The sequence below is a fragment of the Filicampus tigris genome, chromosome 12 (genome assembly GCF_054856515.1).
Source record: "Filicampus tigris isolate MCC_2025a chromosome 12, RoL_Ftig_1.0, whole genome shotgun sequence".
NCBI classification, from domain to species: Eukaryota; Metazoa; Chordata; class Actinopteri; order Syngnathiformes; family Syngnathidae; genus Filicampus; species Filicampus tigris.
The window spans coordinates 10,105,001-10,127,046 of NC_141228.1; the positions used below are offsets into that span (position 1 = coordinate 10,105,001).

Sequence of the window (22,046 nt, forward strand, 5' to 3'; positions counted from 1 at the left end):
AACCGTTAAATGTTAGGCAAGCCCTGTCTGAACATTTTTAACACACACATTTTTATTCAATGGCTTTTGACTCAGTATGAGACTTGGTATTGTTGTAGTTTCTTATGGTGTCTGATGTATTTGTATTAGTAATAATTGATCAATTAATCGGTTGATAATTATAAATTGATTTTCAACTCATGTAAAAGTAACACTTGAGATCACACTGAACACACATTGCCCACTGTTAAACATGGTCTGGCGCTGCTTTTCTTCAGCAGTCAGTCAGTCAGAAGTCAAAAGTCCAGACCTGAATCCAATTGAGAATTTGTGGAAAGATTTGAAAACTCTCTTTCCAAAAACTCTCCATCTAAACTTACTGAGCACGAGTTGTTTTTTGGAAGGAAGAATGGGTAAAAAAAAATAGATATACATACGACAAAATACTTGCAGCTGTAATTGCAGCAAAAGGTCGTTTTCACAAAGTCAGTCACTCAGGGGTGCCCAATAATTTTGCACGCCCAACATTTCAGATTTTTATTTCTAAAACAGGTTGAAAATATCGTATGAATCTCGTTCAAAGTCATGATTATTTCACACACACACACACACACAAAAGAATCCAATTTAATATCTTTATATTTGAAGCCTGAAATATGGCAAAAGGTCCAAAAGTTCAAGGAGGCCGAATACTTTCGTGAGCCACTGTATTATCACATTTTCCCCTAACCCTTTAGATGCTTATTCAAATTAACATTGGCAACATTTAACTTTAAATATTTCCCTGAGGAACATTTGCAAATATTTTTTTTAAATGAAATACTCTAAACTTCAGCAGAGCAACATTGTTTATTTATTTATATATTTATTTTTTAATCATTTTTACGACTTAGAATGTCGGAATTCTAACTATACATAAATGAAAATATAATCTTGTTGTTGAACGACCTTTTTCTGTGAACTAACGCTCATTGAGAAGTTGGGAAGTCGTGAAAAGAATCATTTTCATTTGACAATTTATTCTTTCCTTTTAACACAAATGTAATAAATAAAGAACAAATAATGGGTCACACCATGCAAACACGACTTTCAACATAAAAGATTATTTTGCAACCATCACACTGATTGTGTTTCGGACAAGTGCGCTTGTCCTCATATGTATGATGCTGTGACATGAGCGTCGCTAATTTAACATCACTGTACCTGTTTGAGAAAACAGCCTATTTTGCAGTTGTAGCCATATACACCGTCATACAGTACATAATTATTGGGGTACACGCAATCTGTCAGCACACCCTTTCAGTTAAATTCTCAAAGTACGAATAATGATTGTTACATGGGCAGGAGTCAAGAGCGGTCCAAATCGAGGTGACGTGAGGAAGAAAGAAACATGTTTACTATTGTGGTTGATGAATAGCAAAATATTAGAAACAGCTTTGGGTACAATTCAGTGCACTTCTCGACCGCGGCCGACTACAACCAGATCGATAGATACTTTAATATAATAATCATGTGAAATTAATACCAATCAAAACAACAACACAGTATTTGTATTGATGCTAAATAGTCAGGTGTACCCATTGCTGTGGTCAAAGTAAAGCAGAAAGATTTTCCTCTTAATCTATTAGTTTTATTACAATACTCTTTGTTCACTATTTGTCCAAATTACACACAGACATGCTAAAGTTTTATTTTTTTTTTCCACCAATGATATTTACACATTTAAATAAAGTGAACTATTTTAGTAAAATCTTTTGGAACACGTACTCAGCTGTGAAAGGTGAAAATGATGAAAACATGATGTGGCAAAGACATGCACACACAGGAACACATTCGCACACACAGATGAACAGAAAATGGAACATGAGGATATTTGTATGGACTTTGGGGATATAATCAACAAGTGCTTTCTTAAATTCCAGTCCAGCATGAAATGATTCTTTAAATAATAATGTGTCCAGGGCCACAATTGACTCTGTCCAAATGGTGCCATTATGATACATGGGGATCCAATGTGATGCAAAGCTTGAAGGGACAGCACAAATACTTTGGATCTTTAGTGCAACTAAACAAAATGAATGTTCAAAAGGGGCAAAGAGCCACAACCATGCAGCCTTCTTCTGTTTTGGCTTGGTTTGTTGTCTTCCTCCAGATTTAACTATGGGAGGTCCTGTCCAACTCTTGACCTGGACAGCTCCCCCCCAAAAAAGAAAAAGAAAAATACATCCCAAGAGAAAGTCTTCTGACAAATCTTCCTTCTTTTAAGGTCCATCTTTCCATCAATGTCCGAGGAGGTCAAGGAGCAAAGGTGTGAGTATTAAAAGCAGATGAGTGGGCTGTGGGTGACGTTTGCGAAATCCAGCAGTCCATGACGGTCAAATTCTATTAATCAGTGCATTTCTTTTTTTCTCTGAGCGAAACATTGCCTTTAATTCTGAACAGTTCTGTGAAGCAGAGTGGCGGAATAAAGAAACATGAGACAATCAAAATTAAAATGAAACATTTGGTTTTATATCGACCAACCTACACAACCTGTGTCTTTCATTTCTCCTTGTGTAGTGCTTCTATGAAGGCCTCAAGTTTCTCCTGGATCTCGCGAACTTTTTCTGCAAAGAATCACAAAAATCACATTTCGCTTAGAGACACAGTCAACAGTCACAGATTGAGAAAAATCACCAATCCGCTTTAAAGGGCGGGTCAATTTGTACCATCAGGAATAGATCTCTTTTCAAAAGCAGGACGAGTCCCCAAAATAGTGTTAAGTTATGACTCATGTAGAGACGAATGTTGTGTAAAGTGATACTTTGACATAAGAGTGCCGCAATTTACGCAACTTTTTGAGTTAAGAGCTATCTCTTGTTCAATTTTTTTCTTATTTTGTGTTGTGAGCCAAAAACGAGTTAGGAGCGAGCTTGATGTAGCACATACTATAAGTAAGACGACGTCACAAGAGTCATTATAAATATAGATGCTACTTACACTACAGCTGTGTTCCTCCATTATTGTTTTGGCTGTGATGTGAATGCTCAAACAAAACACGCATGCACGCCCACCATTTTCAAAGTCAGCATTCACAATTGTGTCATTTCGAGGCCTGTTTGCAGGTTCCTAATCAGTATTGTCATCAACACGGAATGAACAACATAACACAAATGACATCATGTAAACACTCCTGCAGATGGAAAGCCTTTTCTTCTTCTCACCAGGTGGAAGAAAATTCAAAATCCCAACCTTTAATTGTCTGTTAACACACTCAGACAAGGTGGCAGGGCATTAAAGTGGGATTACGACACCTAATGGAGGCATTAAGGGAGCCTGTGTGGGGGCACGCTGATAAGTCAAAGGAGCAGGTGCGGGCGAGAATGAAACATGACTTGAGCGCCGCCTCAGCGGCACGCGGACCTCCGCGGGCTCGGCTCAAGTGCGACAGAGTGATCCGAGTGGGACCGTATAACTCAATCTGGATTTCCAACATCTGTCCACAGGGATGAAAAGGACTTTAGGAGGTGTAAAGAAAGTAGGCTGCCGGCTGCGGGATCATCAAAACACCGGAAAGCCCCCAGCTCAGGCTTCAAAGTTTAACCTGTTCTGATGTGGCTGACGATAAAGGTGTTACACAGACTCTGTATAATAGTGACATCTTGTGAGGATTTGCAGTGAAATCATCTTGCACATTAGCTGAGTATCTTCAAACTCGCTGCTTCCTTAAACATTGATGCCATCTATTGGCCACTTGGACAACTTCTGTATTTGTTGCAATGGTACACCCTTCCAAAAAGTGGATAAACGAATTCAAATGATGTCTTACTGAGATCCTCGGCAAGTTGGACTCGGCGGCCAGTGATGAGGTGAGATTTCTTCTCCATATCCTCTCCGAAGTCCTCCAGCACCTCCTTTACGTTTTTCTCCAGTCGGCGCACTGAGGAGAGTAAGTATTGAGCAAAGAAGTACTAGACACACCCATAATACATACGTACATATTATCATCGCTAATATCTTATGTATTGTGTCAATCATTTCAAATCAAAGACTAATTGAAGAGTAAAAACAGCGGGCATGGAATGGAGCCCAATATCCAGATTTTATAGATTGGTCTTTACCTTCAGTGTTGGTGAGCTGCTGTCGTAATGTGTTGGCTGTGATGACCAGCATCCTCTGAATTCTCCAGAACAGAACGACGTCGTTGCACTCCAACTGGGGAAACGCGCAACAGCCACTTAGAATGCAGCTAAACTGAAGGTGATAATGACAACCTGAAAACATGTCTTCTCTTCTTTTACCTCAGAGTCAACAAAGTGCCTCTGGTAGTAGTAGAAGCCCCTTTTGCAGAGGTTACAGTGGGACAGAGCTTTTTGCAAAAAGTGTCGTCGATATAGCTGATGCCATGTGTCTTTGATCTGGAGTGAAAACCAAGGCGTTACTCAGTGGATCACACGATTGAACAATTATTCAAGTACAATAAAAAGTCAGCATCGTGGGCTCACAAGCACTGGGTCTACTTCCACCGCTCGTCCCTCCAGGTTCTTCCGGACTGTGGTGACCTCGTCGTTGGCCAGGTAAGCCGTGTGCTCATCGTGCAACTTCAGCAAGCGCTCAAGCTCTGTTTTTGTTTCATTCCGGATATGCTGCAAAGTGAGTGATATGGGTTAAGCATAAAAAATATAGTCTCAGAAACTATCATGACAATTATACGATTGTTGCTGTTTTATTTCAATTAACTTTTAATCCATAAGAATATTTAACATAGGCATTGAAATATAGATCAGTAATTTTTTTTTTTTAATAAATGAAATAACACAGACTCAGACTGTTCACAAAAATTGCATTTAAATATTAACAACATATAACATATCTGTCGTCGCAGAGTAACACCAAAATGTCCTCTTTCACCTGTGTACAAAAATGGGGAATTTTATTTATTTATTTATTTTTTTTAAGTCAAGACAGACCATTATTGTATTCAAAAGTCTGTGGCATTTCTTTAAATGCTACTTTCCCAGCAGTGCTGAACTTCTGCATCTCTTTCGCTATAAACTAAGCATGTAACGCTACCTCTGAGGTATTATACTTTGTAACTGGCAAGCCGTCTGGAAATAGACGGCCCTCCATATCCCGCCGTGTTTTTTGTAACCAGTTGAATTAATTGAGCGGGATGGTGTAAAAGGATTTTGTGGTTTGTTGTGTTGCGACTTCATACAAATGCGTTATACCGGCTCACTTATGTTAGCGGCCACTCCACATTTAACTGGCCTCAATACAAAATGTTCCCACAACGGCACTGTAGCATTAGGCGTTGGAAACCATTTATGCCCCTCAAATTTCTGTAATTGTACAACTACAGCCTTCGGAAAACGCAGCTGCAAGTACGCAAATTCGTTCTCTCTCACTCTGCTTCAACGCTGTTCGCACCGCATGTGTGTGTGAGGTGGGAAAGAAGGGCGACAAAATGTTGATGATGCATGTAAACAAACACGCATCGAAATGACAATTTATCAAGTCTGGAAAAAAAATAGCGTGCCCCATTTAGTTATCGAACGAAAAATCGATATAGTAATCCAACTGTCCTTGCAGTTTAGCGGGAAAAGGCTTACGAAAAGAAGACAGTACTTATTCTGATAGGCCTAGGTATCTATAAAACTGAGCTACCTGATCTGGTGTTCGATTCTTCCAGTTCATCCACCTCTCCTTCCAGTCTGGACCCACCATGTCTTTGATTACAGCTTCAGCTGCAAAATACAAAAACAATAACAAGGAAGATTAAATCACATATGTTTTTGGTACAAACTAGTCCAATTCATCCAGTGTCTGCATAGCATTCCACAAAGGCGGTCAACTTGTCACATGGTTAATGGAATAGAGCTTCCAACACGAAGCACAGCACATACTGTCATTGAGGCGTGACTGCAAGGTTTGTTCCATGAATTGAATTGCTGCATCCCACTGAGGCTTGTCCGTGATGGAACGGTCTTCTAGGGCATTGTGCTGGATCACCCGCTGATGACACACAACGCAAGAACATTACAAACGCCAGATGACATAAACGACCTTGCATTCAGTTAGCCTGAATATGTTGAAAGCGTTTTTACCAGGCTGTCCATGGCCCTCTCGTTCCACTTGTGCCTCTTGATGCTCTCGTCCTTCACGGCCTCCTTCAGCTTGTCAAAAATGTCATCCTGGTCTTTGCCTCTGTACTCAGCCATGAAGCGAGCAAATTCCTCCTGCAGCGTCTCCCAAGCAACCTAAAAACAAGATCAGCGTCGTTAATTGAGGCTGAAAAAATGAGGACGTTGTGATGAGGTAGTTTGCTTTAATAGACAGATTTTAGTGATCCAACAAAAAACAATATGAATTGGAAATCGGTTTTGATTTGAAAGGTGCGAGTCGAATCGAAGCGAATAGTTCCACTTTGAAATATATCAAGATATGTATCGAATCGTAAATAATTGGCAGGATATAGCTTTGCAGGAACCAACTGACAAGTTCATTCCTATTATAAAATGACAATTAACAAATTGCATCATACCCTCTCGAAATGAGTGGTACCATATCGAATCGTAATCCCACTGAATCGAACCAAATTGTATAATGTATAATGCACCCCTATATACTGTATTAGTCCCATGAGAGGCATTAAAGGACATCTATTCGTGCATTCGTGTGAGCCATGTTACCCGCCCACAGAGAGACGGCCCATTAGAACACATTTTTACACAATTCAAATTAAAATCCATATGCCAACCACTCAATCATCGATTACTTTTAAAATTTGCATTATACTGTACACAAGTATCCAAGCATGGCTCAATGAATGGATCGACAGCTTAAAATCTTTTACCTCAAGGGCTTTGTGTGGAAGCTGCTTGTCAGTCCACTGCTTCAGTTTAATGTCTACAGTGGTGTTAAAGGTCCCCGAGTCCATTGTTTGTGCAGCAGGTAGGTAGATGTTCTCGATCACATGTGTGGAAACGCGCTCCCACAGCTTCTTCTGCAGGATGGCTTCCCTGTTACGGTATAAAGAGAAACATGCCAACTTCAAGTGACTCAACATACGCATTCAGCATTCAGTTATGAGTTGTGGTATTCGGTTGTTACAAAAGCAGTCATGGCATGCGGATGCTGAACCAAGGCTATTTGTAAACAAGAGTAATTGGCCAAAGAAGTGTCTGCGAGAAAAGAAGCGTCAAATACTTTCTGCGGACTCACTTTCAAGTGTAGAGGTGTGATTGCACTTGACTGTAGAGTCCAATACAGTTTCATTATGACACTGTTAACGGTTAAGTCTCCCCACTGTATCACCTCATGGCAAGCTGACAATGGAGCAATAGCAACATGACTTGTGCACCATGTCCCCATGGGACCAAACCAGAGCTATGACGCCCATTTATCATAAACGGATGCTCATATTTCAATATTCTTCCCTTTTTTTCCTGGATTGCCATTCGCACTGTCAATAAGCATGGTCTTCAATACCGCCGCGGGTTGGATAACCAGGCCACCACTGTTCATGTCCATGGACCATTCATCAAGAATATTGATTGCAAAGAAATGATGGCAAGCATACTGGGCTCAACAAACCAGTATACACAGTTCCCTATCCATTCAATCCCTCCTTACATAGATTTAAATTAGTTTCCCTCTTATTGAGTGGAGGCACCATTTCTATTAATTCCATGGTGCATATTCCAATTGTCCAGAGCATCTTTGGAGAAAAAAACCCAACAACTGCCAAATAAAATAGCAATCAATCATCAATCGTACGAGATGGAAAAAATGGAGGTTACTTTGTCTAGCATCTTTCTTCTGCCTACACATAAGACACGTTTAAGCTGTGAAAATATGTCTGCTTATTAAAGCTGGTGGTGGCTAGAATACATCTCATCGAGTCATTGCATGTAATGTTTAAACAATCAATCCAAAAGGCAATACCTGAGCAACGAGAAACACCCTTCAGTCACGTTCCAAACTTTTGCTCACTTGGAAAATGGGAGGCTTCAAACAAAAAGTGCTCTGTCCTGAGTTGGTTAACACTTCGAGATCTAAATACCATGAAATAAAAGTTGGAATATTGAACCTTTGTCTTATATTCATCTTTTGAACTGATACCCAAATGTCTTCAGTATACAACACAAGTAAAAGAATCCAGAAACAAATCTCTTAATTCACCATACAGGGTCTTTAATCTCTACATTTCTCATAATCAGAATACTTTGTCCAGTCAGTTTTTACTCCCACTGACCTCAAACTATGGATTGTCACCAAGGCTGGAAAAAAAGTTGTCTAACTCAGTTAAGTTGCAAAATATTTTTTTTTTTGTTGTAATATTAAATTATCTTACCAGTGCTGTGGGGTCACTTGACTCAAACTGATGACTTCATCCAAGATTTCATTCTTTGCTTTTTCATAGAGTTCATTCTGAAAAAAGACATCAGCATAATGAGTCCAATATCAGATAAGAAATCCATTCAGTTTATCCATTAAAGTGATGAGGCAGTTCATACCAGAGTGGCTGTTTCTTTTTCGTGCTCTCGTGTCAACAAGTTGTGTTTCAAGGGAATATGTTGTACTATTTAAGAGGTACAATGTGTTTTTTTCTTACCCGGTCCAGTTCTCTCAAACGAGGGTAGTTGTTTTTCCACTCTGTCTCCAGGTTGAAGCGGGATGCTAGAAAAAAACAAAAATGTAAGGAAGTGTAAACTTATCAAGGTGTAATTTTACAAACGTTCCTGACTGGATGGTGATCAAGGTTGAAATTTTGAGGTATTTAGATTTACATGAAGTAGTTGTAAATCAACAAGCAAGGACAGCACAGATTTGACATGACCTTGTGTGTTTCACGCATATGATGTAATACCGACTCCTAGACTGCTGCTAATGGTACCAGTTAAGACTACAATCAGGTGATGACTTACACACTTTACTACAAAGTGGAGATTGGGCTAATTGCTGGGTTGTGGTGCCACAGTGGCTCTGAACAGGGACAGAGACCGGCTGAGTGTGATTTGATGAGCAGTGGATCGATAAAGCAAACAATAGGCCTACGGGAACTGCAGGAGCACGGCCATAAATCTTTGGTTCTCTTAGCCTGTGATTGTCTCAACTAATTGCTGCAGGAGGGCATAGCTAATGTGGGGAAATTGGCAGGATAGGAAATGTATGGCCAATCAAGTGGGATGGAAAGGGAAATATGGACGGGTAGAAGCACCTGTTGTTCAGTTGAGAGATGAAGTCTGACTAGCACTGTCAAAACCAATGGATTAAAAATACCTTAATGAACAGTGAGCTGATGTTAATCAGTGTGTCAGTAAAAACTATTGAGGATGAATTAATTAACATTTCTGAGTTTTTACTTAATTACTTTTTATAAATATACATTTACATGTACTAACCGTGTAACTGCTAACCCCAAATCACTGTATTTACTCAGATTGTGGCTGGAGGCATTTATTTACTGCAGCGCATACGGTACTTGGGTCGGTTGGCATTTATTCTGGTTACCGATTTATTTGTACAAATATATTCTCAGAAAAATGTTTTGTGCTCATCCCGTGGATACTTTGAGCAGGGAGTCTCTTGGAGCGAAGGCCACAATTTAAGAAATATACAATTTAAAACATTTCGAGGAAGTGTCTTTGTTGTCTTAGCAAACAGCATTGATCCATTAAATATGAGAAGAGTAAACTAAAAATGTGCAAATCCCCAGAGGTTAAATGAATGTCATAAATCAAATAACTACTGTCTGGTTGGGATCTCTGGTGCTGCACACAAATGCTTGTGAATATTCTCACTATCCAGGTCATTACATTTTCAGGGCATTGAATCAATAACAACTGGACTGTTCTGGTTGTCTTAGAAGATGCCTGGCCTCTCATCCAAGAAGGCTTCATCAACATTCACAGGTTCATGCAACAAGGCTTGGTTAGGACTGCACCAGCCTGAATTGGTGTACAGTATTTTAAGCTCCAAATTGGAGGCAAGCCCCAAAACCACAAATTATATCATTTGACGGCATACAAAACGACAGTCGTTAAGTTGCCCTGCAGGGTGGCCTCTTTCTGTCGTCGGCTGTTTAGAGGTAAAAAGGTAATGGAGCTACCGTGAATGTGGACTGTCAATTTGTTGGTGACAAAAATCAATGAGTTTCTTTGGACTGGATGAATGGACGGCAGTGAGGGATGGGTATCTAAACAGGCACCCCCTGTTTAGTGTTGGTCTTTCCACCTTCACGTGGATGGACTCTTTTACTCCTCTTTCAAAGCATCTGACTTCTCTAGTAAGAATATGTATACTTTTGTCATTATGAGGTGCCAGTCGACAGCTAAATCTTGACCTAAAGAGCCAACTCATTTAAGTACCGTACATAGGAAAGTAAATGACAAAAACACAGTGACAGAGTTCCTACCTTTAAAGACATCAGCTTGCTGCTCCACAGACTCTCTGACCATTTTCCAGAAGCAATCTGAGACAGCCAGACTCAAGTTCTTTGTGGTCACCTGGTGGGCCTTCAACATGCCGTCCCTAGTGACATAGGACAATTGATGGTCACTGCAACACTAATGAATGCCATGAAACATTTCATTTAACCTTCTAACTAATGTATAAATGCAAGGAATCATTGCATTGTTTGCGCTCACCGCAATAATCTGGAGTTTTGGAAGAAGTCCTCCTCATAGTCCTTAATCGAGTCAATGCTCTCACCACTGCTTCCTATACATGGACCGGCAGCGGGGGAAATTCAGTCATTTCTGGAGTAATACTAAATTCAATCACAAAATAACTCAAAACAAAATCAAGGAAAAAGAACATCTGATTGACAAAATGACAAAATCAGTTGATTGATATTATTACCTTTTCCTGTCACAACAGCAAAGTATCCCAAAGCCTTCATGGGAAACAGCTTGCCCTCAACTATCTGTTGGATCTGAAATAATAAATAGTTGTTAATTTATGCCCTGCTACAGCAATCTATGAGCATCAGATTAAATTAGGGATGTGTGCCCTCTAGTGGAGGAGCAATTTATAGCTTCTATTTCCAGACCAGATATTTCTGTTCTCCCCCAAATATATTTCAAATGACTTGTAGGCAATCTTACTCTACTCGGGCTGGCCAGGTTCTTCTCGGCCAAGTCCACTTTGGTCAACACAAAGATGGTCCTTTTCCCGTGGGGGTCCATTTGACTAACCAGGTCAGTTACAATGCTCCGTTCTGCATCTACGCTGCCGTCTGGATGGAGACAGATTTGCAATAAGATTTACGATGCTACTCACTGTTACCTGCTGCTTCAATATAGTCATTTTGATTGGTGATGCAAGATCACAGCTCACCTTGAATGCAAAGAATGATTGCATTGGGGTTCTGCATGTAGGCCTTGCTAATACTGAAGATGGTCTCCTTCGTGTCTGACGCCATGCCTGTCGTTACCGTCTGGGAAGAACATGTAAAAAAAAAATAAAAATAAAAATAATGAAAAGACAGTACTTAAATCAAGTTCATGAGTTGTTTAATAAACGATTAAAATGAGATATAGACCACATTAAAAAAATCTCTGTAATTGGAAGCAAAAGTAGCAAACATGACTGAGTATGAATGGATGTCTATGAGGTCTGTGATTGGCTGGTGACTAGTCCAGGATGCACCGAGCCTCGTGCTTAAAGTCAGCTGGGATAGACGCCGGCTCATTCAAAACCGTATTGAGGAGAAGTGGTACAGAAAATTGATGTGTGGATAATAAAGACGGCAGACAGCTTTACTTACACTGATGACACCTGGTAAATCAACAAGGACCATTCTCTGGATTCCTGGGCCTTTGACACTCAAGGATATTGTCTGTCAATTAAATATACAATCAAATTCACCATGAATCAACAAATTCAGATGTTAAATCAACAATCCATACTTTCAATTCAAATGGGAAACTAACGTACAAACCTCGCAGCTGACAGTTTGCCCTTCTTTCACACTCTTTCTCATCCTCAGCTCAATTTCATGCCTCAGAGCAGCCAACTGCACAGCACAAAAAAGAAAGGTTAGTTTCTGTGTATATTTGTGCCAGACGGACAGAAAAAGCAGGTTTGTGTCTTACATCTTCCTCCTTTGTCAGGTCAAACTCACGGCCGCTGTCCTTGAACAAAGCCACGTGGTGGGGGCCTTCACTGAGTGTCACCTGGAGAAAGAAAACATACTCTGAAATCTATCAAAATGATGGTATTGCACACTTCGTTTTATGAATATACTCCTATTCCCAGATTATATCATTGTAATTGCATTGATATGTCATTAATACATTTCTGGGATATATATCTTTGTCCTTTTGTCCATTTATTTACGAAAAAAATAAAATCTCAACCCCAATCACTCTGGTCCCGTGTACCTTAACAGGAGAACGTGTCATCATCTCTCCAGAGCCTCTGGGAAAAATCCTGGCCTGTGCGATCATCTCCAGCACACTTGTCTTGCCAGCACTCTGATCGCCCACCACAACCACCTTCAAGGACAGTAACGGTGGGGGAGGAAATAGGATGCACTCCGGGTTAGGATAATACAAAAAGCTAGATTGACTGATTTTGAAAATAAAATAATTTTTTTTTCCAATTGCACACAAATATTATTCAGACTCACAAGTTGTGAGTCACAACTATGAATCTCAAAGAAACTACAACAACTGATCAGCCAATATTCACTCAATCAGTCATGCAGTTTACCAATGAATGCTACTTACCCTGGGTAAATGATCCTGTGTGTTGTAGTTGGCGTCATAGTCAGACAGAATGTCCAAAACTTCAGAATACAGATCAATAAGGGATTTCTACAAAAATGACAAGGTGAGAAATACTTTGTATTACATGTTGTTTTTGGTCTAGTAACAATTGTCCATTCTTCGGTTTTGGAAACGATGGAAAATATTTCATAAAATTGCTGTATTTCAAGCGGTGTGTTTCTGGTGCAACCAACCTTCACTTTCCTTTGGTGAATCCCTTTATCGTCTTTTTGCAGAACCACTTTCCTCAATTCCTTGTTCTCTTTCTCCAGCCTCTCCAGCATGCGTTGATACTTAAGCTATGAGCAGACGACAGGAAACGGCAAGTGTCAGCCAGGTCCCTCGCTAAGCAGATACTTTTTTTTTTTAATATACACAATTGTAGCCAAAAGTATTATGTTCTACAGAATTTCGTCACTTTATAATCATCCCAATCAGAGTGAGTCAGTTGAAATGTATTACTTTTCTCATAAAGCATGAGCAATACACAAAAAACCAAGAACTATTTAGCAATTCAAATAACTGTAAATAATTCAGGACCACAGAATCACACTCAAACCTGAAATAGTGTATTCTATGTTTAAGTGTGTGTCTACCTGGGTACGAAGCAGGTCCTCTTGGAGCTGATCTATCTTTTCTTTATCTGTGGACTAAAAATGAAAGCAGAGGAAAAACACAAGGACCAATAAAAAAAAAAACATTGAATTAATGCTTCTTTGCTGCAGGACTTTGGGCCTTCAAATGTGCACAAGCATGAAATCAGATCATTTCCCACAACAATCACGTGTTGCATGCATATCGTGATAAGAATAATTTAAGTATATAAAGAATAAAGAGACAGTCGGAGGGGAAAAAAAATTAGGCAAACAGTCCTTATTCTGCACCAAATGACAAACTCTTATATTGCATCAGAGATCACAAAATCCTTTACAGGCAAATTTAACCCATTAAGCCCGGGAGCGCATAACCGCGTTTCTACCACTAGAGCCGGGAGCGCTGTTGCGTCTCTCTACCTTTCAAACCGGGAGAGCGGATACGTCACTGTCCTTTTTTAATCCAATTCTCCTTCTCTTAGCCGACTTAATGCATCAGAATATACACGTGACGTGCCGCGAGACCGCGGAGGATGTCGTGGAATTTTTTCGAGCCGTAGGTAGGCTAATGGCGGACGCCGTCACTCGCCAGGAACTCGGATTAAAGTAAGTAACGGCAGTGATATATAGACGACGTGCAAGACTAGTGGAACCAGTCGAACGTGATATGATAAGGTTTGTCGACAATTACGATATTGACGTCTTTGTAACAGAATAGAGGATGGTAATTACCACTTTTTTTTTTAAATTAAAATAGTGCTTCTCTTGCACTGACACGTTATTTTTACATCTTCGATTGAAACAGTAAATAATAAATTCTGCTTGTGTGAAAGCCACGTCCAAGCTCTTTAATTATTTTGGAATTATGTTTCTGTCTGCTACAGGGGCTGAGATATTAATCATTTTGTAAGTGTTGAATTTATGGGAGAACTTCAGGTTTTCAAGGGTAATTCCAAAGGCGACCTTAGGTTTTGGGGAGCTGTTGAGAAAGGCGCTTTAGGCCTTAATGGGTTAAGAGTGATTGCGCATTCAAATCCCAGACATATTTGTACATGTGCAGCAGATTTGTTTAAATGATCACCAATAACACAGGGGAGACGGCTCACAGGAATAAATGGGATTTGATAGGAAGAGTGTTAAGACAAACAAGCGATCAAAAGTCTGTAAAGTCTTGATGAAATGCACAGTGTTAGATTGTTGGAATGTTAATAAATAAGAACTAATTGGATTTATAAGCGATAATCCTGCACACTCCCGAACTGCACCACAGACGTTTCAAAAAGTACAGCTCACACCATGCAGAGGCTTTCCATTCTTTGCCACATGCTCCCATACAGACAAAGGAGCGTGATTGTGCACAGTGAGTGGCATCTGGGACCAGACAATGAAGGTCCATGTGTGGCCTGCCATCAAGCTACTTGCACAGCAATTTGTAGCCAGACAATATATAGGTGAAGGGCGAATGGGCATTCATTGTAGGGGATTAACTAATAGTGTGGATTTTATTTGTAGAAAATAATGCAAAGCAATTAAATATATAAATGAGAATTGTTGCATGTACGCATTTGCTGCAAAAGAAAGCACTTCCACTTCAACTTGATACTAACTGACCACTTAAACTTGTAATGATACGAGCTAACTTAACTTTTAGAAGAATTTAGGGCACTACATCAACTGAAAGGTGTTTCTAAAATTCTGGATCTCATTTAAATTTAGCATGAGAGTTCAAATATAAGTAGTCTTGTGGTCGGACAGTTTATTCAGTGGTACTTCTACTTACAAAATTAATTGGTTCTGGAAGAAATTTCTTAAGTAGAAAATTTTGTAAGTAGAGACGCGTTTTCCATGTAAATGCCCGAATCCGTTCCAAGCCCCCCCAATATTCAGACATAAAGGTTTTATAAAGCGTAAAAATGCATCAAAACATGTAACAAATACATGTTACAATTAGATTATTTCACGCTAAATGAGAAATGTGCATAATGTAAAAAACAAAGAACAGATTAAAGAATAAAAATGATGGTCGTTTACCTTTTAATTGCTATCCTCATCGCTTTTTTCTCTCTTTGGTTCATGTTCTCTCTCAGTAGTGGTTTTTGCCTGGCATTTTGTAACGAACTGATTTAATCACGTAGCGACTGTCGATACATTATGGTCATATTCTTTGGCAATATCAACCAAATGCATCCCTTTTTCATACTTTTCTATTATCTCTTGCTTTGTATGTATGGGGAAAAAAAAGAATTTTCTCCTTTTTTTCTTTTCCTCGTTTCTAATTCACGTGAAACTATCGGAACACCTCATGGCCCGAGGGGCGAATGACGAGGACGCTGCATTGGCATAACTATCACATATATATCTATCTACCTGTCTATTCTAGACACATTCGGAAGAGGTTCCTCTTAGCCAATGGGATGCCAGGAAGATGCTAGGCTAGCCAATGGCAGATCAGCTATGAGTATGTTGCGTTCACGAAACTCTGGAGCTGTGAGTAGCAGCCCATACTGCGAGTAGCTTTTACTTTTCGTATCCTGAAATTTCTTTCGTAACAGGAGGCAATACTTTCCTGTTGAGGCGTTTCGTAAGTAGAGGTACCACCGTATGTAAAAGGTTTTCTGGGGTGTGGCAATACAATGCAATGTTGGGTTTGGTTACAGATCAACTACAATACTGGTTTACTAAAAATCTTGTCTGGATTTGAACTTTAGCTCCAAATGCCCAATTACGATTTAATGGCTAAAGACCCCCAGCAAAACCTGCATATCCTTTTTTTTTGTTTTCTTTTTGTACGTATACTTAAGTCATTTGGGCTTCAGATCAAAACATGAATATGAGAGAAAGGTTCACAAATCCAGCTTTTATTTCATGGTGTTAAAGAACTCAGGAAAAGAACACCTTTTTGTTTGAAGCCAGCGACTTTTCAAGTGAGCAAAAGTATTGGAACAGACTATTAAATTAACTTTAAGTGAATAACATTTTATATTTGGTGACATAACACTTACTTGCAATAAGTGCATCAAGCCTCCTCAACTGGAGCCCCTTAAGTTCTTTATTTTTTTCTGGGGGTTTCTCCCTTCATTCTCATCTTCAGGAGGTGAAATACTCTATTGGGTTAAAGTCCGGTAGGGCCTGTTTATTTCTCTATAAGTCTTCTTCGAACAGTGAATTGTGATACCTTCATTGCTACCCTGTGGAGGTTGGCGGTGATGACAATGTTGTCTTTGGGTGTTTCTTCACAGCGCTCACAATGTTTCTGTCGTCAACTGCTGTTGATACCCTTAGGTACTCTGACCTGAGTTGTTTAACAAATCTAGATGTAAGTACCATGAAATAAAAGCTGGAACTTTTGTTTCATACTCATCTTTCAATCTGAAAACCAAATGTATATCAGATTTATACATCTATTGCCACATACATTTCAAGTAACACATATCCAATATTGCAGTGTACATTCACAGAACACACAACAACCTGCATGCGCAGATGCCCAAACTGCATATAAATAACTGTGCAAGCATCAACGCTTGGCAGTGAAGTACAGTGTGTTTCAAATATTATGCAAACTAGATGTTTCTTTTATTTTCCTAAAAAGTCGATGCAAATACCATGGAGTATAATTAGCAGAGGTTCAACAAATCTCAATTCCAATGAAGTTGGGACGATGTGTAAAATATAAGTAAAAACAGAGTACCATGGTTTGCAAATCCTTTTCAACTTATATTCAATTGAATACACCACACAGACAAGATATTTAATGTTCAAACTGATGAATATTATTGTTGTTGGATTTTGGGGAAAATATTCTCTCATTTCGATGCCTGCAACACATTCCCAAAAAGTTGGCAGAAGGTACTAAACAAAAGACTGGGAAAGGTAGAGAATGGAGCATCCCCAAAAGGCTCAGTTGTTCACAAGAAAGTATGGGATGAGATTCACCACTTTGTCAACAGCTGTGTGAGAAAATTATCCCACAGTTTAAGAACATTTGTCATTGTACAGTTGCAAGGAATTTTGCGATTCCATCATCCACGGTCCATAGTATCATCAAAAGATTCACAGAATCTGGACAAATCTCTGCACGGAAGTGGCAAGGCCAAAAACCATCATTGAATGCCCGTAAGCTTCAATGTCCAGGCGGCACTCCATTAAAGAAAAACCCATCATCATTGGGTTATTGATATTGCTTTGGACTCAGCAACACTTCAGTTTGTCGCTACATCTATAAATGCAACTTGGACTGAAGCACAATGGAAAAGTGGGCTGTGGTCTGATGAGTCCATATTTCATAAATGTTTTTAAAATAGTGGATTTCCTGTCCTCTGGGATGAACAAGAAAAGGAGCTGTCCTGTGAAAAGCACTTATCTCCAATTTTGGAAACTTTTTTAATTTTTACATTATTGCGATGTCTGTAACGGGAAAACACCATTCATGTAAAAATAAGAAAATGAAAAAAATGAAGATAAGTGTTTTTCACATGACAGCGACGATATGGATTACCGGTATCAGGACAAAGTTCTAAAGCCAGCATCTGTCATGGTTATGGGGATGTGTTAGTGCCCATGGCCTGAGTATATCTGACAAGGCACCATTAATGCTGAAAGGTACATGCAGGTTTTGGAACTACAAATGCCATCCAAAGAATGTTTCTTTCCAGGGACTTTCAGCTTATTCCAGCGGGACAATGCCAAGCCACTTTTGGCATGTGCTACAACAGCGTGGTTTCATAGTAAAAGAGTGTGAGTACTTGACTGGCCTGCCAGCATTCCACACCTCTGCCCCATTGACAATGTGTGGCACATTATGAAGTGCAAAATACAACAATGGAAAAGAATTCCAACTACAAAGCATAATCAATTAGTGTCCCCTTTTCCCAAACGCTTATTAATAAGTGCTGGCAAAAGCAAAGGTGAAATAATACAGTGGAAAACGTGCCTGTCTCAGGTTTTATGGAGTGTTGCAGGCATCAAAGTCAAAATAAGTGAATATTTGAAAATGTTCGTAATTTGAACATTTCATATCTTGTATTTATAGTGTATTCAACTGAATACAGGTTGAAAAGGATTTGCAAATCATTGTATTTTGTTTTCGGTTGGTAAATGAGGGTGTAACCTTTGCATTCCTCGGCATGTCACTATCTACGATTATGCTGTTTATTTAACAATCGACCCAACTCTAATGAAACATATTTAGACCACATTTAATTAAATGTCCAGTGTGTGTACTTTAAAGTGTTTATTAGCATTGTTTTGGAAGTAACGAGGGTTATATTCCAATGTCAAGCTGCGCCTTTATGATGTACCCACATTGAGAGATATCCAATATGCATTGTATTTTCATGCATTTTTGGTAAAAAGCCTGATTCTCATCTGAAGATATGCAATTTTCTCTTTATGCTTAAGCACACCCAAAAAGAAAAACAGAATAGTGTCACTATAACCATGCAGTGTAAATCTATCCCATGTTAATGGTGTAATTTTAATGCTTTCCATCGATGAAGCAATCAGCCATAGGTTACAAGATTAGATTAGCTGTGAAGTTTTTAAATTTTTTGGGGGGGTTGATAGGGTGGCTCTAGGCATGGTGGGACCTTCACCTTGCGTGCGTGATGAGGGGGGCTGGGGTTCGGAGGCGGAGTGGGAGCAGGCTCTGGCGGTGGGGGGCGCGCATAATTGGCAGCAGCTGCCCGCCGGACCTCCTCCTCGTGCCGTTGAATCTGCTGCTGAATAAGAATGAGCTCGCCGAGCAGACCCTGCCGGGGTATGTCATAGTGAGATTCAGGCAGGAGCAGCAACACAAACAGCAACCAGCCCACAAGGCCATTGCTGTATCCCAACACAGGGCTGACAAATAGCGCACCATTCACTGGTACTGTTGGTGTTCTAGCTTGTGAATGATCATTCGGTCAAGGATTCAGCTATGGGAATCTTGCCACCATCATCAGTGCAACACAACAAAGTATGAGGCCAAACTTTGCAGAACTGACGGCAGGAGAGGTGACTAATATAAGTACCACAATCAGCACCTCCCATCAAGTGGCATCATTCTTTCCTCCTTTATCACCATCGCTTATCTCGATAGACGAGCTTCAATACCATCAAATCTTACGTATTATTGCAGATTAAAACCACATTTTCCACAGAAAAAAACAATAGGTGACAGCTCCAAACACTGAAGTATGGGAGTGGTGATACTAGAACGTAGCTCATGAAATATAGATCACTCCACCCTCATCATGAAGTAATTGTGCAACATTTAACATTGTAAATAGAGCTGATGATATCAATTTATCATCACAATATGGACAAAAATCTCGGGGCCTCAATGAATTAATCCAAATTTTTGGACACTGATAGGCTTCCAACTTTGTGAGACTGTGTCCCTAGTGCAAAAAGCAAGGGCTATTCAAGTATGCTTGGGTGAGGTTGACGTAGAAGAATACAAGCAAGCATGTTTGTATGAACTGAATGATCGAGTCAAGCCCTTTCATTGAATGTCAGTGACCTCATTACATCATATCTTGAAGCATCCCAACTACATTTGTGGATTGCATGTTGAGTTGTGCTGTACACTAGTTTATGCGTTACGTTGGAGATGAGTGCAGATGGGAAGAAAAAAAGGTGATCAGGGGAAAAGAGCAATATTTTACAACCATTCACATACAAATACATAAAACGAACATGGGGGGGAAGGCACTAAGAAGATGGTATGAAGAAAAGATGACCAGACATGAACAGTGCGTATAAACAAATACTGCCGCACAGTGAGTACAATGACATATGGTCCTCGGTTGACAACAGAGTTCTGTTTCTCCAGCGGGTGCATAAGTTGAATATGTACGCAAGTCGAAACACAGTCTATCACTAACCTACAGGTACACTAAAACAGTAATCATGTCATAATTACAGTATACTGTAAATTTGTATTAAAAAAAAAATAATAATACTTCCAGGCTATGGATATAAAACAATAAACAGTCAATACTGTGGTAACTGAACATGCCGTTTTTGTCCTACATGATAATGTCTTCTCCCACAGCTGCCCAAACTAGTTCATTGCGCGCTGTTGAAAACCTTGAATGTTGGGACCGGCTGAACCGAGGACCCTATATACCGGTAGCTATCGTATGTGCCAAATGCCAATATTGAACTGATACTCTTTTACATTGATTTTCACATATTAGCCAATGACAAGACTAGATGATATTGCCGTAAAATAAAATCCCTGAGTAACCCCACTAACAAAATTAAATTTCAGATTTTTTTTTTAATTTGCTGGTAGGTGTCTATTTCACATGCTGAAATAATTCGGGTGTGACACGCGCTTTGGTTTAGACAGCCTCTGACCATACTTTGCGGTAGACCAGCAGAATGCTGTGTTTATGACTGAATGCATGAAGTCCAGCAATACAAAAAGGGGGAATGCCTGTCATTCTAAACATCAGCGGTGCCCTTCGACCTGTGCTTGTGTCAAAGAACAAGTGAGTCATTATAAAGTATTTGACGACCAACATAGATCAAATACAAACAAATGATTGAAAATCTAACTCAAGGTGCTTTCAAACGCCAAACTCCATCAGGATGTTGAAGTGCTTAAAAAAAAAAGTCGCTTGCGCCAAATTCTTTGTTCATCAATTAATATGGGTGTATATGGGCCAGGTGTGCCCCGCACAGACAGCATGAGTCAGTAGATACCCGGGGCGTCATAGTCACCCGTCACAGCAGTGACTGAAAAGGCGCAATATGAGGTTTAACCCTCAGGGGGCAATAGAGATACAATAGCCCGCAAGTGTCAAACTCAAGGTCCATTGAGCAGATCTGGCCCGTCGCATCATTGTATGTGGCCCGCAAAAAGCAAATCAAGCATGTTAACTTCCATAAGTCTTGCTAAAATCTGGACTAAAATTGACATATCGAATAAATAATAATCTAGAGATATTGCAAGCATTTTCTTCTTACATTATTACACTAACTTGAACAATAGTTGAACAAACTATTTTCTTGACTTCTGATTTCAAAACTAGTTATTCATCAATTTCTTGAGTACTGTATATGTACTAATATTAGGAGGTGATTAAACATAACGGCATTCCGGCGGAAATTAACTACAATGTGGCCCGTAACAAAAATGAGTTAGACACCCCTGCAATGGCCTCTGGTATGCACAAGAGGAAACATGCTTAAGTCTTCCGGAGCTAGGAGAGACAGGGAACGCCCACATATAAACAAAATACTATTGTGTTTGCACAACCCATCATGGCATTTAGGTGAGCAGGAAGAGCCAAGTAGCAGAAGGCAGATATGTGAGGCTGAGGGGTGAACTTACCTTTTTGTAGTGCTTGTCATCTTGTGAGGCTGCTGTAGAAGCATCTGTGGCTTTTAATGGCGGCTCACCTGAAGTTTCTAACAGAGAAACAACAGCATTAGATATGTTTCAGAAATATTGTCTGCATAATGCATACATTCCTCAGGTGATGATGTCCATTGTTAAATGTCAAATGTATGGAAAATCCTCCAATGGTGTATCCAATGTATTTTTTAAATGTTAAAGCGGAGTCAACGCAAACATATTTTTTTTCAAGAATATGTTCCCAGCAGGCCCACTAGTTGAAACACGGCATTCTGATTAATTTTGCGTTTGTGGAATATAAATTCAGCAGAAAAATGCACTCATTTTTATCACGGCTGACCTGTTTTCTGAATCTGAGCTGTGATTGGTCGT

The 22,046-nt window shown here is 39.6% G+C and overlaps 1 protein-coding gene across 6 annotated transcripts in view; it reads right to left on the minus strand.

The window, feature by feature from the left end:
• Positions 1-503: 503 nt before the first annotated feature.
• opa1 (OPA1 mitochondrial dynamin like GTPase) overlaps positions 504-22,046 on the minus strand; it is a 29,405-nt gene continuing 7,862 nt past the window's right edge. For 2 of the 6 annotated variants that reach the window (XM_086047530.1, XM_086047533.1), the window contains 26 exons: positions 21,651-21,727; positions 18,922-19,077; positions 13,331-13,384; positions 12,929-13,033; positions 12,696-12,782; positions 12,348-12,461; positions 12,060-12,140; positions 11,906-11,980; positions 11,732-11,803; positions 11,302-11,401; positions 11,070-11,200; positions 10,825-10,897; positions 10,611-10,683; positions 10,379-10,494; positions 8,576-8,640; positions 8,315-8,391; positions 6,815-6,980; positions 6,066-6,218; positions 5,865-5,973; positions 5,626-5,705; positions 4,464-4,604; positions 4,260-4,376; positions 4,080-4,173; positions 3,788-3,898; positions 2,512-2,585; positions 504-2,423 (listed from right to left, as the gene is read on the minus strand). In XM_086047530.1, the coding sequence (XP_085903656.1) occupies positions 2,521-2,585; positions 3,788-3,898; positions 4,080-4,173; positions 4,260-4,376; positions 4,464-4,604; positions 5,626-5,705; positions 5,865-5,973; positions 6,066-6,218; positions 6,815-6,980; positions 8,315-8,391; positions 8,576-8,640; positions 10,379-10,494; positions 10,611-10,683; positions 10,825-10,897; positions 11,070-11,200; positions 11,302-11,401; positions 11,732-11,803; positions 11,906-11,980; positions 12,060-12,140; positions 12,348-12,461; positions 12,696-12,782; positions 12,929-13,033; positions 13,331-13,384; positions 18,922-19,077; positions 21,651-21,727 (2,492 nt within the window). In that variant the 3' untranslated portion in view covers positions 504-2,423; positions 2,512-2,520. Of the gene's footprint in view, positions 2,424-2,502; positions 2,586-3,787; positions 3,899-4,079; positions 4,174-4,259; positions 4,377-4,463; positions 4,605-5,625; positions 5,706-5,864; positions 5,974-6,065; positions 6,219-6,814; positions 6,981-8,314; positions 8,392-8,575; positions 8,641-10,378; positions 10,495-10,610; positions 10,684-10,824; positions 10,898-11,069; positions 11,201-11,301; positions 11,402-11,731; positions 11,804-11,905; positions 11,981-12,059; positions 12,141-12,347; positions 12,462-12,695; positions 12,783-12,928; positions 13,034-13,330; positions 13,385-18,921; positions 19,078-21,650; positions 21,728-22,046 lie in introns of all 6 variants that reach the window. The other 4 variants (XM_086047535.1, XM_086047534.1, XM_086047532.1 and 1 more) reach the window with 3 other exon arrangements.